The sequence below is a fragment of the Paramisgurnus dabryanus genome, chromosome 16 (assembly GCF_030506205.2).
Source record: "Paramisgurnus dabryanus chromosome 16, PD_genome_1.1, whole genome shotgun sequence".
NCBI classification, from domain to species: Eukaryota; Metazoa; Chordata; class Actinopteri; order Cypriniformes; family Cobitidae; genus Paramisgurnus; species Paramisgurnus dabryanus.
The window spans coordinates 34,382,217-34,399,966 of NC_133352.1; the positions used below are offsets into that span (position 1 = coordinate 34,382,217).

Sequence of the window (17,750 nt, forward strand, 5' to 3'; positions counted from 1 at the left end):
TAATCAGATCCCAAACTTTTTTTCTCTTGATAACTATTTTGACATCAAGCAAGTCCTGGAACTCTATTTTCTAATTCCTGCATGTTTTAAAACCCAAACCAAAATGCAAGAGGATTGACACGCATCATTTGTGTATTAGTTAGGATCGTAAACCTCTCAGAAAAAGATAATTTTAGATGTTCAATGACTATTTAGAGCATTGTATTTGCTATACGAGAGCTTAATGTTCTTATTTTTATGATAACCTCCGACTCATTTAGAAAGCACAGGTCACATTTATTAAAGTCTGGATTCTTCTCAAATATGGGCTAGACCAGGGGTCAAACAGAAATTGCGTGTTGTGTTAATCACCGTTAATAAATTTAATAGCGTTAAAGCTCCCGATCTTCCTGCTTTTTAAAGCTTTGATTGTGTTTACAGTGCGCGATATAACATGTGCAAAAATAACGCTGTATCTGTAGACAGCCCAGGCTTCGCAAACTGCAACAAAAACAGAGTGGTCAAACCTACCACCACGAAACATAACAAAGTGTTCCAGCCAATAAACAACAAGAAAGATTTGGGAGTAGGGGTTGGGGGCGTTCATGACTCGTTCCGAAAACACGGAAGGGAGGGAAGGAGTTCGCTACGCTCCGTTTTGTTTGACAACACTTCGAACGTCAACAGGAAGGGACTTCACACAGATTCGCTTAGTGCGCGTTTAAAGAAAATATTTTACCAGGCAGTAAACTTTGAGCTTTATCATTTTACAGGTATTATTTATGCTCTAACAGCACCATTACACACTAACTAAAGTTTGAAAAATGGGATCAGGAAAAACGTGACCTTTAAAATTAATTTGCATTAACGCGTTAATTTTGACAGCCCTATTTATAATATATAAAAATAAGTTTCCTTAAAAGTGTGTAATTGTTTATTAAAAAATATGTAATTGCCTTAAAAACAGGCACAGAAACTGCACAACTTTCTTTAAAAGAAAAACGCTTAGAGGAAATTGTTTGAGTCATTGCAACAAAGATACCCTAAAGGGAGTTTGTCCTGAAAGAAAGGGAGTTTTTCCTGTTTGTGGGATTTTTTTTGTTTTGTCAAAGGATGCTTAAATTCAACATGACTTGCTGTAGGCAAACAGAGAAAATCCTTAACCATCAGTGCTCAAGGCCATGATAGAAATACAGCAAGATCATAAACCTTCATTCCCAAACTCTTCATTTACCCATAATGTCTTAGGCTCAAACATTAAACCTTTCTTGGAACAGAGCAGAAAAAAACATTTACAAACCTAGAGCCACAGACAGAAAGACATCAGGCAGGTTCTTCTCCTTTACAAGCTGCGTTAATCTACATCATGTTCTCATGAAATCAGTTACAGACGCATACACGCATAGTGAGTCGTGACAGCCCGGCTAGGATTTGTCACTGCGTTCATTCGCTGAATATATTTAAACATTTTTCACTGGGTTTGCAGTCGTGGTCGTGATTGAGTTTGCTTGAGAATGCGAGTAGGTGTGGAGGAACCACTATCAGATCACTTATGCTTTTGTAAAGTGCAGTTATTGGTGTGCTTTAGGTCAACAGGTTTAAATCTAAAGCTTAAGTGCACTTTGAGTGTGGATGGATAGGATCTCATTGCCATGTTCTGTGAGGCTTTTATCACGTTTCAATTTATACCTTGTTTCTGTAGCCTGAGATCTGTTAAAACAGTACACTATATAAAGTATGAATATGGGTAGTGTGAAATTCGGATGTACTACATCCACCATAGCATGTGAAATATGCTGATAACATACAATCACATAAAGGATTATAAGGAACACCTGTTCAATTTCTCATTAATGCAATTATCTAATCAACCAATCACATGGCAGTTGCTTCAAAGCAGTTAGGGGTGTGGTCCTGGTCAAGAAAATGTCAGAATGGAAAAGAAAGGTGATTTAAGCAATTTTGAGCGTGGCATGGTTGTTGGTGCCAGATGGGCCAGTCTGAGTATTTCACAACTGCTCAATTACTGGGATTTTCACGCACAACCATTTCTAGGGTTTACAAAGAATGGTGTGAAAAGGGAAAAACATCCAGTATGTGGCAGTCCTGTGGACGAAAATGCCTTGTTGATGCTAGAGGTCAGAGGAGAATGGGCCGACTGATTCAAGCTGATAGAAGAGCAACTTTGACTGAAATAACCACTCGTTACAACCGAGGTATGCAGCAAAGCATTTGTGAAGCAACAACACGCACAACCTTCAGCCGGATGGGCTACAACAGCAGAAGACCCCACCGGGTACCACTCATCTCCACTACAGATAGGAAAAAGAGGCTACGATTTGCACAAGCTCACCAAAATTGGACAGTTGAAGACTGGAAAAATGTTGCCTGGTCTGATAAGTCTGAATTTCTGTTGAGACATTCAGATGGTGGAGTCAGAATTTGGTGTAAACCGAATGAGAACATGGATCCATCATGCCTGTAATGGTGTGGGGGATGTTTTCGTGCCACACTGTAGGCCCCTTTGTGCCAATTGGGCATCGTTTAAATGCCACTGCCTACCTGAGCATTGTTTCTGCCAATGTCTATCCCGTTATAACCCCCATGTACTCATCCTCTGATGGCTATTTCCAGCAGGATAATGCACCATGTCACAAAGTTTGAATCATTTCAAATTGGTTTCTTGAACATGACAATGAGTTCACGGTACTAAAATGGCCCCCACAGTCACCAGATCTCAACCCAATAGAGCATCTTTGGCATGTGGTGGAATGGGAGCTTCATGCCCTGGATGTGCATCCAACAAATCTCCATCAACTGCAAGGTTCTATCCTATCAATATGGGCCAACATTTCTAAAGAATGCTTGTTGAATCAATGCAACGTAGAATTAAGGCAGTTCTGAAGGTGAAAGGGGTTCAAACACAGTTATAGTACGGTGTTCCTTATAATCCTTTAGGTGAGTGTATGTTAAACAAGGAAATTTAATCACATGGAACAACTGTTTATTATTTTTGTTAATACTGACATACTACTCACCTCGATTTATATATGCAAGTGGGCAATTTCAGATGTAGCTTCATTCTTAATGTCAGTTGTTTAGCAGGCACAGGATCCCACAAAAAAACAGATTTGCTCATGTAGTGCCCTATGAAATTTATTTTATTTTTTCCCAAATTCCGTTTTATTTATTCTCAAATTCCATGATTTCCATTTTTCTGGATTCTGCTTTTAATGATTAGATTAAATTAAAGTAGTCAAAACAATCTTATCAACTGAAAACAATTTAGCAAAAGTTTATTTACATTTACATATAGGCCGATGTATTCTTGTTGTTACTGTAACCGCAATACTACAACGATGCTACTGACCATACATGTTGATTGTATCTCTAATCAAACATGACTGATGCAGTGGTTATTTGGTAGAGATGACTTTAATGTGTGTCAGATAAGCAAGACATTAAATATGTGTATTGTCAGAGGTCTTTCTTGAAAAGCATTGGTATCGCTGTATGAAACTGAGCTCAGATATGCAAATAGATATGCTTGGGTGTCATGTGAAACTGGATGTTGGTGTTTTGTCAGTTCTGCGTTAGTACAGGAGGTCAAAGGGAAACCATGTTATATGTCTATTTTAAGCATCAGTACCCTCCAGAAGTCTAAACCATCCCCCATAGAGGAAGAAGCTCATTTCACACCACTCAGACAGGAAGTGATGTCACGTATGTCGTGTCAGTTGGCAGTGCACTTTATGACATGCAATCAGAATATCTGACTAACTATTAGTAAAAAACACTAATCAAATAAATAAAAAGAGAGATTTGGGCAATTATACACTAACAAACTATCTAGAGCATCCTTTATTTTGGCAATAATGTAAATAATAATTTGTACTGTAAACTGATTAATCGTTCATCTCTGTGTTTAAAGGTTCCTGTAGCACATTGCTTCGGTCCAGCCGGTCTGAAGAAGAGGTTCTGCTGTGTGTGTCGAAAGCATCTAGAAGGAAGTCCGGCCCTACGCTGTGAAGGTGTGTGTTTATAAAAGCGTGAATGGGGAGGTTTGCGGTAGAATAATGATAAATACAGCATTAACCTCTTAAGTGGACATCAAATGTTTTGTTGTTTGCACCATAATACTAATTCTGGGCCAATACACTGCTTCATGATCAAAGAAAAATATTTGGCAGATATTTAATATTTATTTATTTATTGGTTCTTCCTTACCCCAAATAGATGGAAGAAATCGGAAAAAGGACAAACCAAAGCTCGGGTCTTACTGAGTTCACACCAGATGCGAGTTCAACGATTTGCGCGAGTAGATTACATACAAAGTCAATGCAAAGACGTGATCAGATGCGTCCTCGCGTGGGGTGATGCGAATTGGACGGCGCAATTGCCGCGAAAACACGCGCTATTGGCCTCAAACACGAATATTCAACTCAAGCGAAAAATTGCATGACACGAAGTTAAATCCCGCTTGTAATCTAGAGCGAGCAAGGTGATGCTACGCGTTTGGTGTGTACGGAGCATTAGGAGGTTGATGTTGCCAAATAAAGCTTGTATAATTTATTACTATGCTTTTAATCCAGTAACGTTAAAAGGAATAGTTCATTCCACAAACATTTTGGTTACAAACATTTCCCAAAATATCTTCCTTCTTGTTTATCAGAACAAAGAAATTTATGCAGGTTTGTAACAACATGGGATTGAATAAATTATGACAGACTTTTGGATTTTTGGGTGAGCTATCCCTTTAAAATCATTCATTTTTTAACAGTGTAACATTAAACCAGAGCTAGATCGATTAATCGGTTTTGCTGAATAATCGGCACCGATAATTCATTGGTGGAATAATCTGCTATCGGCAAAAAGTTTATGCCGATAGTTTTTTCGAGTGCCTTCGTTGCTTCATATCATTATGAAGTAATTAATTTGCTGAATAGATGCTGCATTAGCAGAGAAACAACAGCAGGAACCTAAGTTTGACATCAAGGCTGATAGGACAATAATATTGTAGTACCTCAAACAAAAATACACGCAGATAAATCCAACCTAAATGTTTATTGTCATGATTATTACTATCGATTTGGATCCAGCTGGTTACTTTTATCTAATCCATATTTTAAATTAATAGCGAGAGATTAACATATCCAACTAATCAAAATCTAAATTCAGTTCTTTTATATCATCAATGCAATAAATATTTTGTTATTTTGATTAGATAATCATAAAATTTTAAAACAGAAGCAAATAAAGTTAAAGACTACACATAAAAATATATGAAGAGTTTGGTTCCAAAACGCAATAAATCCATTTTGTCAAATTTCGGTAAAAATGTGTTTTCTATACCAAGAAAGTGACAAGATGAAAACCACTGTTTTCTGTTACAAACTTTCACATAGCATCTTTAGGTTATAAAAACATTAAAAATTCAAATCCATAACTTGGTTTTCAAAGATTTATTATAAAAACTAATTCTTTTTTCCACAAAATGCAATAAATCCATGACAAGTTTTTTTGTCAACATTTTATAAATCTATTCAATCAATGTGCATTCATCTTTGCCATGTTATATTCATTTAGTTGAATAGTTGTACTCACCGATTAAAAAAATAAACATTATTGACATTAATCCAAACACTTACTTTTTGATATTAGGAACACTGTCATTGCTGCGTGGTTATATTTGACGGCATCGCTTAACATTTTTCACAGCCATCAGCTGTGATTCTCGTTGACTTTGAGTAAAATTAAGGAAAGTTTTTCATAAGATCTCCTGGGGTCAATGTGTTAGCACGGGTAGATGCTGTCAGGAGAACAGGCGATCGTCTCCCGAGTGTGTCTCGCATAAATTATTAGATGTTGATGGCTTACGTTTCTTTCCCGTCACAGAAAACCACAGGTTTATCAATGCCATTAAAGTATTATTTTGTTTTTGTTTGTTTGTTAATCACAAAGTACAAAGTAGATGATGAAAACTAGGATTCTGTGTACTCAAAGCGCCGCCATTGTTTGTTTACATTGCGTGGAATAGTGCGCTGTAATTTGTGGAGTGGATTTATTGCGTTTTGGGAGAAAAGGGAGAAAAGATGACAGAATAACACAGCGGATATTGGATTTTGCGTAAAATTAAGAATTTACTTTTAAATACTGACCTGATATAATACTGGTTTTGGCAGTAACTCATTTTTTTCAAAAATGGCCTTTATTGCGTTTTGGAACCAAACTCTTCATATATTTATGTAGTTTCAGTTTTCAGTGGGAGTATTTCACAGAAGTATTTACTTTTAATACTTATTTATATAATTAATATATTTTTATTTATACATTTATTCATTTAGCATATTTTCATGGTTCAGTACTGTTGTTTTATTACTTGTGTAATACATTTCAGCACTGTTTCACTTTGAGTCTTATGTTTTTTTATCCAATATCCATTAATCGGTCAATTAATCGGTTATCAGTTAGTATGGACCAACTTGGTTATCGGTATCAGTAAAATCCCCTATCGGTCGACCTCTAAAAAAACTGTCAAGGAAGAAAATGAAAAGTGCATAATATGGCCTGACAACCTCTATGCATCTAATCCTATGCTTGTCTATGATTTAAAAAAAATATTTATTTACTCCTATTTTTTATAAACAGCCTGTTCCCCTTTTTTCTAAATTCGTTCAGTTCCCTCGATTTCTCGCTGTCTTGCCTCTTTTTATTGTTGATGCTCATTTAAGTGCACTGGACGTTCATGTTTGGGAAGCAGCTGTTGCTATGGAAATTGCAGAATGGCCTTTTTGTCTCTCTCTCTCTCTCTCTCTCTCTCTCTCTCTCGCTCTGCTTCTCTCTCTCTCTCTCTCTCTCTCTCTCTCTCTCTCTCTTGCTCTGTTTATCTCTCTCTCTCGCTCTGCTTCTCTCTCTCTCGCTCTCTCTTGCTCTGTTTCTCTCTCTCTCTCTCTAAAGTGCAAATGGAGAATTGAAGAAAAGCCGTTTCAAACATTTGATACGTTTAAATTGAATGGCTTTTTCATCTGATCAGACCTTTTTGGGTATCATGTCTTCATCACGTCTCCACTGTTTGGTAAACAGGAATACTGACTGCTTTACCTTTAGATGAAACCTGCTTTATGGTGATGTTATGCACACATGTTTTTGTGTGTGTGACTTTGGCTTGTGTGTGTTTCAGTGTGTGAGCTGCACGTTCACAGCGACTGTGCCCCTTTCAGTGTTAGCGACTGCCGTATCTGCCACCAAGATGGAGGTCAGGACATTGTGAGTACCACAACCAAGACTGCATCAGTTAATCTGACATTTAAAGGCCCACTAAAGTGCCCATGAAACAGGAAAAAACCTATTGAGAAGACCCTTCCCATTTTGTTAAAATAACCATTTGGGTTTAGTTCATGGCACAGTCCACATTTGTGAGGACCCATTTTAAAAGAAAATCTAGTAGAGATATAATATGATTTATATCCGCCTATAGGGCTGATGGAGTTGTAGATCATCTTGTTCATGCCCGTTAGATACACCTTTTTTTGGTTCTGTAGGCTTGTCAGTCTTGTTATTGGTCACATGGTTGGTTCTAACTCCATGTTTCTCTTTTAGGACACGTATCAACACCACTGGCGGGAGGGCAACATGTCCTCAGGTGCTCGTTGTGAGGTTTGCCGACGCACGTGCAGCTCCTCGGACATCCTTGCTGGCGTGAGGTGCGAATGGTGCGGCATTACCGTAAGTGTCTTTTAAAGTGCCCCCAACCCTTTCAATGCTTTCAATTCAGCTGCATGCATCACAAAATTGGCTTTATTACTAAACGATAAGAACAAAGATAAATGGGCTCTCCTGCTGTCATGTCTCACAAAAGGAGGATGAAACATCTTTCAGCATTCACAAAATTGTATTAGTTCAGCTCTTTATGAATGAGTTTTGGCTTTATTACTACTAACTGTAATAATGTATAAACCTTTACCCAGTTGCACCATACGTTGCTTTGGATGAAAGCCAAATTTATCAATTAAAATGTCTGAAAGCCTAGTATCTGCTTTTAGCCCTCCGTTACTTTGGCACCGGATGTTTTTTTCTCCATTTTCTGCTTTGGTTTCCCGGCTCTGAAGCAGGTGGTGGGCACATTAACCTCATGCAGCATTAGTGAGGATACAACATGACGTCCCGCTGGTACTCCACCACTTACTCTCTACATTATGTTTTATTTAGCTGTAGGCGGCAGAGCACCACTCTTCACATTACCTTCAGCAACCTACTGTATATGTTTAAGCAGACGGTTATTTGAGGACAGATTCGTCACTGTAAAGAACCTTTCATGCACCTTCATTTTTAAGAATGCATCCATGAACTAAACAAACCTTAAAGGTGCCGTAGAATAGAAAACTGTATTTATCTAGGCATAGATGAATAATAAGAGTTCTGTACATGGTAATAACTAAGGGTGTCACGATTTCGATTTTAATGCATATCATAAACAGGATTACTACCTTGTGATCTGACTTTGGACAGAGCGCAGCCCTCTGCACTTGCACGAGAGTGCGAGAGGCGCCAAGATGCAGCGGGTTATATGTTAAACAAAGGTATAGTTTGCCTCAGCTTGCATGAAACGCATAAAACTGAACAAATACATAAGGATTACTACCTCAGTTTATGTTTAGACTTCGGACAGATGCGAGAGTGCATGTACGTGAGACAGAGAGAAGCGCACCTGATCATGACACGCTGGATTTATTTCAGATGCCAGGAGGAGTCCAAGACGCGCGCATTAAGTCCATATGCGTGCAATCCTCTCTCTACAAGCTCTTTCACGTAAGGTGAAGCCCACAAACCCCCATGCGAGGAAAAGCACGCAATGTGCATGTTAATGTGAAACTATAATAATATTAATAAATAATAATGCCATAGCATTTTTTTGTAAAAAAAAGTAAAAACCGAGAACCGAATCAAATCGTGACCTTAGAATCGAAAATGTAATCGAATCGAGGATTTGGAGAATCGTGACACCCCTAGTAATAACATATCATGAGCCTCAAAGCTGATTGTTTCCTCCTTCTTATGTAGGACCTTGTGCATGCAAAAAAGTTGTGACTGCTGAGTTAGCGCTATATGCTAGCTAATGCTATATGCTAGAGTTTTAGCGTTTAGTTACGATTTGCAGGTCCATACTGAAAAAAAACACACAAACTTTCCACTAGAAACGTCTATTAACAATCTTCAAACATAAGATCTGTTTACACACACACTGAGCTACTGAAATGAGCTGCTCTGTTAATCAGCCAATCAGAGCAGAGCTCAACATTATTATTCATGACCCTTTCAAATAAGATAATAGTAGACCATTTCCTTCTAAAGGCAAATGCTAGGGTTGTAAATGTTTCAGGATTATTTTTGTACTTAATAAAGCCACATACCATCTATGGAGATATCAAAGAACAATTTAACATAATATTTTAATGCATTCTTTGGCACCTTTAACTCAGGTAAATATTCAGGGATTGTACCTGTATTAAGTTAAAGGCGGGGTGCATGATTTTTGAGAAGTGCTTTGAAAAAGGGAGTCGGGTCAAGTACCAAAACACACTTGTGCGTGTCTACTAACCAACATCACTGCCTGGGTTGTGTATGTGTAGGGTGGGTTTATCAAAAGAACGTCCAGATACTATTTGGGTATGGGTGTGTTTGTTTGGGTGATTTCAAATGTCAACATTAGCTTTCAGAGATCGTGCACCCCGCCTTTAACTGTGAATTGCTTTTGAAAATACATATTTGTTTAATAACTTACAGTGTCTTCAGCGGTCTGGCTGTTGACATCAATTTGAAGATTCGCATTTGCCCTAAAGTTGGACCACATCTGAAGGGGTATTGGCTTGACCGCTTATCTGTGTTTATATGTTTGCAGGCACATGCGTCATGTTATATCATAATTTCTCCGGAGTGCGGCCTGGGCCGTCTGAGGAATATGATTCTTCACCCTAGCTGTGTGAGGATGTGCTCACGAAACTTCAGCAAAATGCACTGTTACAGAATCTCTGAGACTTCCCAACATGGAGAGATGGGTAAGCCCTGCGCACGGGACTTAAAGGAACACACCCACATTTTGGAAATTTAGCTTATTCACTGTATCCTCCAGAGTTAGATAAGTCCATACATACCTTTCTCCTCTCTGTGCGTGCTGTAACTCTGTCTGACGCAGCCCCCGCTTGCTTAGCTTAGCACAAAGACTAGAAGTAAATGGCTCCAGCTAGCATACTGCTCCCAATAAGTGACAAAATAACACCAACATTTACCTATTTATGTGTTGTGATTTGAAAAGTCACACCGTGTACAAATAACAAGGTGATATGAGACACAGCCATCATTTAACCATATATATACTGGGAACTATATTCTCAGAAGACGAAGCACAGCTACTTGGGCGGAGTGATTTGCACAACTCTGACCGAACTCTCTGTTCCTCACTTATTGGGAGCAGTATGCTAGCTGGAGCCATTCACTTCCAGTCTTTGTGCTAAGCTAAGCTAGCGGGGGCTGCGTCAGACAGAGTTACAGCACGCATGGAGATGAGAAAGGTATGTATGGACTTATCTAACTCTGGGGGATACGGTAAATAAGCTTAAATTCCCAAAATGTGGGCGTGTTCCTTTAATTTTTCAAAAAATAGATGCATGTTTAATGCACGCAGCACAACGCTAGATAGATTGATTGATTGGACAGCATTTGTACAAAAACTTTATATCCAAAGAGACTTAAATTGCATTTAAGATATCTGGTTTATTAATCCAATCATGGGACTTTGGTGTTGACAGAACCATGTTACAGGTACTTTACGTTTCTTCCTGTTTTTACAAACTAAGGGAGCGTAGAAACTCACATTATTTTAATGTGATACTGAATATCACATAAGAAAATCACATGACTGTTGTATTCACATGGAGAAGTGTGATTTCTACAGATACCTTGGATGATGTCGACACTCAGAGTCCAACCACAGCAAAGGAGACTCAGTCGACGGGATCACCTGACACAGGTACGCAGCTGACCAAAAATAACATCAGTGCTGATGGTTATCCCCATGTTACCAAAGTAAACTCCCATCTCTGGGATTACAGGGAAACAGACGCTCAAAGTTTTCGATGGCGACGATGCAGCCAAGCGGAATCAGTTTCGTCTGGTTGCAATCCCTCGAATAATCAAGAATGAGGAAGTAGTGGTGAGATGTTTTTCCCAGATCAGGTTTCATCTGATCAGTGTGCCTCTCAAAAGCTCTTACAACATCTACTGTATGTACACATCACGCTTAAAGCTGCAATCTGTACCTTTTATTGTCTAAAAATAAACTCAATTGAGCAAGCATATAAAATATCGGTGTTCGAACCTTACCTTACCCTGATTCAAAACAGAAATTGTATAATGATTTATAATTTAAGCTGTCACTGAAAATTTAATTTGACTTCAGCTGACACAAAAATAAATACATAAAGTAACCTGCAATTTATCTTTCAAACAGAGATGGCGATAGAGAGGCATAAGTTACAGATTGCAACTTTAAGATCAAACTTCGCTGCGTCTAAAACAGCTTGGTCTTTATACTATACATTAAGCTAAAATCACTACTTCGCCTACTATATAGTATGGAAGTATGCGGTTTTGGACACAGTAGGCCTAAGTGTACTAATTTCTACTTCCTGTCCCGACAGGAAGTGGCACTTAGAGCGTTTTATATCCCAGACGAGCCGCAGGATTATGAGCTTCAGAGTTATAGCCAACCGGGACTGTTTACTGATGACATCATCAACCGTAATGGCACAACAGACAACAAGCCCGTGTTTAAAGACAATGCTCCCGAATTCAGTATCCTCAGAGCGAAACCCAGAGAAACAGAAGTGTTGAAGATTTACCCTGGATGGCTGAAGTGAGCACTACTTCTTTTACTTTTTTGTATGTTTTGCTGTGCTGGGCAGTGTATCGAGCTTTAGTAATATATCAGTATTTCTTCCCAGTGGGATACAAGATGAAGACGATAGCGTCTATATCGGTATGGTTTGATATGACCCTGCTTCTTTGCAACAGAAGCTCTGGCAGAAATGTAGACGGAGGTTGCAGATGTATATATTTTTAAACACAGAGGAAACCCCTGTCTTTGAATTTTATTTTCATCATACCGTGTTTTAATAATAAAGGTGATAGTCACATCTCACATGGGGCTTTGATTTGCATTTAAGCTAGAGATGCACCGATATGAAATTTTTCCACCGATACAGATAGCCGATTATTCAGACTGATATCTGCTGATACGGATGCCAATACCGATAGTTTGGTGGTTATATTAACTTAATTCTGAAGATAAAATTTTCTGAATGTTATTCATATATATAATCATCATTAATTTTCAAAATTTTACTAGTGATGTTTCCTATTCAGAGAGCACAAATTCATAGTATTTTCTGATCTCTTTTGATTGACAGGATATATCGGCCATGGCTATCCGCTGTTTTGAAACTATCGTCCGATAGCCGATAATTTTTTTATTGACCGATACCGACTGTTTGCCGATGTGAATCTCTATTGTAAACATTTATTTAGTGTTTTAGAAAATAGAGATATTTATCATTTCGAATATTCATTCGAAAATTATCAAGATATGAGTTTCAATCAATATCGCCCAGCTCTAGCACATATTATCCACAGTCAAGTGTACACAAATATTTGTATGTAATATTACCATGTGATGAATTTATCCAATTATTATTATGTGTCTGATCGGAAATCTAACTAAATCTTGATGTTGTCAAAAATGTTATTACGACCATTAAATTTACAAACGGAGATTTTTGTAATCACGCAGGAAACACTATTGATTTCCATAGTAGGGAAAAAATACTATGGAAGTCAATGGTGCTCAAAAACGGTTTAGTTACAAATATTGCTTAAAGGATTACTCCACTTCCATAAAAATAACATCCAGATAGTTTACTCACCCCCATGTCATCAAATGTCTTTATTTGTTTAGTCAAGAAGAAATTAAGTTTTTTTTGAGGATTTTTCTTAATTTAATATACTTTATTGGACCCCAACAGTTTACAGTTTGAATAAAGCTTATTTTAATTGCAGTTTCAATGCAGCTTCAAATGGCTCTAAATGATCCCAAATGAGACATAAGGGTCTTATCTAGCGAAAAGATTGTAATTTTCGAAAAGAAGTTAGTAGTTTTGCATGCGTCATGCGTGACCTTTCGTCGTGATTATGTAATACGTACGGTCGCGCTGGCGCCTCTCACGGCTAGTGCAAGACAAGAAGTTGTGTTTAAAAAGTGCTTATTTTTATTTTCTTGCCAAAAATGACAATCGTTTTGCTAGATAAGACCCTTATGCCTCGTTTGGGATTGTTTAGAGACATTTGAAGCTGCAATTGAAAATGAAATTTTAAACTGCATTGAAACTGTAAACTGTTGGGGACCAATAAAGTCTATTTAATTTTAAAAACTCATGTAATGTTTTCCTTAAAAAGGAATAAAGATGTCAATATTTTGGATGATATGAGGGTGAGTAAATTATCAGGAGTAAGGGAGTAATCCTTTAAAATATCTCCCTTTGTGTTCAGCAGAACAAAGAAATGTCTTCAGGTTTGTAACAAGTTAAGGGTGATTCAGTGACAGAATTTGCAGAATTTATTGGTCAGATCTTAAATACATACAGAACTTGAGTTAGTACAGGCGGGTGATCTTCATGTTTACTGAATGAAGGATTTATTAGGATATCTGTTCTTCTCTCCAAACAAACCATGTATCATTTCCAAACCGGGATAGACAATAGTCCTGTTGTGTGGGCAAGTGTTTATATAAAACACACTCGTCTCTGATGCCAAGCTTGTGTGTGTCCGGTTGCCACAGAGATAAAGCGACAGCATCCGTAGTTTACCTTAGATGTTGTTGCCATGGAAACATCAAAACCGATCACAAATGCTGATTGAGTCTCGGTTCCTAGCAAAACTCGCCAGGAGACCTTAAATGGTTAATAATGCCACGAAGATGTTTGACTTTCCATTACATTTAGTTTTATTAATATTGATCTGGAAATAATAAATAACTTTTTGTTTCATTGTCATATTTTTCATCGGCTTACGCGCTGATGTCCGTATATAATATTTGACTTTGGTAAATCATAAGTTTGAAGTTTTGGTGGCATATGAATGTGAATCATGAGATAGGAAGTTTAATTTTCTAATGAAATTGTGATGTCATCTTTGTGTGTTTTTAGGGTTGGTGTTAACTACATCTCCATTACTGCCGGGAAAAGCAGCACAGTAGATTCTGTCATAAAGGAAGTGCTTTCACAGCTCGGAAAACAGGTAACTTGGAAATTTGCTTCTTTAGACACAATGAAGGGCTGTTAGTGGTCTTTGCAATGGGTTTAAAAAAATTGACAATAGATTATACTTGGATTTTAGGCATTTAAACATACCCCTAACTTTATGTGTCATTGTGTAGCACTGTTTGTGCTATGGACATAAATGATAAATCACTTAATGAAAAAAGTCTTGAACAATAATGGGACTTTTGCCTTGAACAGAGCTGTAAAAAATCTCGGTAACACTTTACAAGAAGTTTGTATTTGTTAACATTATTAAATGCATTAGCTACCATGAACTAATAATGCAATGTAGTTTATCCTCATGTATTGATGTTAATGTTAGTTAATGCCAAAATACATACACATACACATACATTTATATTAATATTCATTAGCTAATGCATACACTAAAGTTAACAAGTACAACCTTATTGTAAAGTGTTAACATAAACCCATAGATTCACATTGAGGGAAGGATCTGAGTCATAAATTGGGCCCTTAATATCAATGACATTTTTTTTTTTAATGAAGCAGTAAATAACCTCCAAAACACCCAAGCAAATACACAAGAACATGCATGACATCGCTCAGAATACCATAGAAAATCACTGGCGATCCCCCACAACACTTGCACTTTAGCAGTAAACCTATACTGTACATTATTGAGCAATGTAGATCGTGTTAATAATACTTCTGATTTCTTCTTTTTTTCAGAATGATAACTCTGGTGATTTCCACCTTGTGGAAGTTTGGATGAGCAGCAAACAAGGTGAAGTCACCTTTACTGAAATCATCTTCAGGTTATGGCGTTTAGTGATTTAGTGCTACCAAAGCTGGCGATCAATATTTTTTAACATCATTTTACATTTTGGCTGTCAGCACTGGGATTTAAAACTGTATATACAGTCAAATCAAAATTTATTCTTTAACATTTCTCACATTATGAAAGATTATTCACTATAGTTTTTAGGTAATGGTAACTCAAGACAAGAAGATTTAAAACTATTTAATATTTCACTGGTTTTGGCCATCCTTCTGTAAGACTGTCTGACAAATGATTTAGGTTGAATAGCTGTCAGCCATTAAATATAAATTAAAAGTACACAATTGGATACCGATTTAGGTCAAACAATTACCAAACAATGCTTAATTGTGTTTAGTCTGTGGTGAAAAAAGATTGCATGACCAATTGAAGTAAAAACACTTAAGAAAGGAATGGTCAGGTCAAAGCGTCTAAATATTTTGGGGTCCAAATGTTTATCACTGTATGAAGAATTTTGGGGTATAATATATCACTGTTTACTTTATTTTTCGATCCTCAATTGAATAGTAAAAAAATATCAAAAATTACATTTGCTGTTCGAATAATTTATGGTTTGACTGTATGTTAAATTGTAAAGGATGTAGTAATGTGCATTATTTTTTGTCTTGAAATATTTCGTGAGCTCTTGTTAAATGGTAAATGGACTGCATTTATATAGTGCTTTCATAGACCAATGGCCATCCAAAGCGCTTTACAATTTGCCTCACATTCACCCATACATGTGTCAGCCATGCAAGGCGCCATCCAGGGGTGCGTTTCCCAAAAGCATCGTTAGCAGCTTTGTTGGTTGCAATGCAATTTCCCAATGCCAACCAACTAAGTTGCTAACAGGTTAGCAATGTTGCTGTTGGGAAACGCACCCCAGCTCGTCAGGAGCAGCTGGGGTTAGGTATCTTGCTTATGGACACCTCGACACTTGGTCAGGTGGAGCCGGGGATTGAACCACCAACCTTCCGATTTACATGCATTTGGTCTAATCATTTGTAAATGCAATCGTATAAATGTTATTAACTATACATGTTTATATTTTATTTATTGGTAAGTATTAAATTCCACAGTTACCCGAACACCTCACAGTGTTTTCTGGGCATAACAGCTTTAGAATCAAGGATTCCAAAACGCTGTTGAATGCGTATATATAAATGTATATATAATGTGATGTATTTATAAATTCTTGACTAAATATAAATAAAAGTGAAAGGGAAAGTTGAATATGCCTATTTTGATATGTTAAGTGTGATTACATCATTTTCTTATGAACCCTTTCAACATGTGATTCCAGAAATATTAGTTTGCAAGAGTTTGTGTGCATGTGTGTGATATCTTCATCTCATATTTTTTTTTCAGTTCAACGTCAAGTTCTCGACGGTCAGGAGCTTCTTCTGGACAAACTGCAGGAGATACGGAAAGTATGTAGGGTCATACTGATATACAGTATCTTGGTATTTGGCCTAGAAAGACAAAAATATACTTGTGTCAAACATATTCATTTCTTTCATTAGAAAACAAAAAGTGTAATATTTTTTAAATGGATTACTTATGTTATAGCCAATAATAGGCCAGAATCGATGTGAACTTCCATAATATTCTTAAAAAAAATTATAAAAAAAATTACACTTCTTGAAAAAATGCCACAAATACTTTAAGTTTTATATATTTTTAAGTGTACATTATTTCTATAGTCACCACTGAGTTGTGTCATAGTTCTGATGTGTTTACTTTCATACTTAAATGTGGGAAAATCAAAATAAAGAATGAATATATGTTTCCAAACGTTTGAATACTAGTGCATACATAGTATGTGACCATGGTGCACAAAACCAGCCATAAGTAGCATGGGAATATTCAGCAAAAGCCATCAAAATTACAGATTTTTATGCCGAAAATCATTAGGATATTATATTGTAAAGATTATGTTCCATTTAGATATTTAGTAAATTTCCTACTGTAAATATATATATATATATATAAAAAGATTTTGTTAGTGCATGCAGTTAATAACTTTCAAATTGATTTTCTCAATATTTAGATTTTTTTGCACCCTTTTATTCCAGATTTTCAAATAGTTTCTCAGCCAAATATTATCCAGTACAAACCAACAAATATTTTCCTAACATATCATACATCAAGGACGGCTTATTTATCAAGCTGTATAAATCTCAATTTCCCTTAATCTCAAATTTCCTTAAAATCCGTTTCCCTTAAATGACTGGTTTTGTGATCCAGGGTCAGTGGGTCACATATATAATTATTATTTTTTGTTTGGTGTGAACTGACGTTTGAGAATTCTGATTTTCAGATGTCCTTGCGGCAGATGAACCAAACACGGTTTTACATCGAGGAGCGCAGGAATGGAGTGGTGCAGGTCAATCTGTTGTTAGGAGGTTTTCCGACACAACTCGGCAAAGAGGAATACACAAACCTGCTATCTGAACATCTTACCATAAAGAGTAAGTGTGTAAAGGAACAAGATTTTTTTACTGTTTATATAAGGGTTTTTTATGCTCAACCCATCAAGCTTTGGGCTTTTGTATTACCAAGAAAACACTAAGATGACATCTGTATCTTGCTTAAAACCATCACAGCAGTGACATGCAAGT

General features: G+C 36.9%; 1 protein-coding gene across 1 annotated transcript in view; it reads left to right on the forward strand.

The window, feature by feature from the left end:
* LOC135719455 (diacylglycerol kinase theta) overlaps positions 1-17,750 on the forward strand; it is a 41,689-nt gene that overhangs the window by 9,899 nt on the left and 14,040 nt on the right. The window contains exons 3-13 of the mRNA XM_065242136.2: positions 3,911-4,010; positions 7,160-7,245; positions 7,579-7,704; positions 9,878-10,034; positions 10,931-11,005; positions 11,088-11,188; positions 11,676-11,890; positions 14,235-14,325; positions 15,042-15,096; positions 16,498-16,559; positions 17,450-17,600. Coding sequence (XP_065098208.1) covers positions 3,911-4,010; positions 7,160-7,245; positions 7,579-7,704; positions 9,878-10,034; positions 10,931-11,005; positions 11,088-11,188; positions 11,676-11,890; positions 14,235-14,325; positions 15,042-15,096; positions 16,498-16,559; positions 17,450-17,600 — 1,219 coding nt within the window. The remainder of the gene's footprint in view (positions 1-3,910; positions 4,011-7,159; positions 7,246-7,578; positions 7,705-9,877; positions 10,035-10,930; positions 11,006-11,087; positions 11,189-11,675; positions 11,891-14,234; positions 14,326-15,041; positions 15,097-16,497; positions 16,560-17,449; positions 17,601-17,750) is intronic.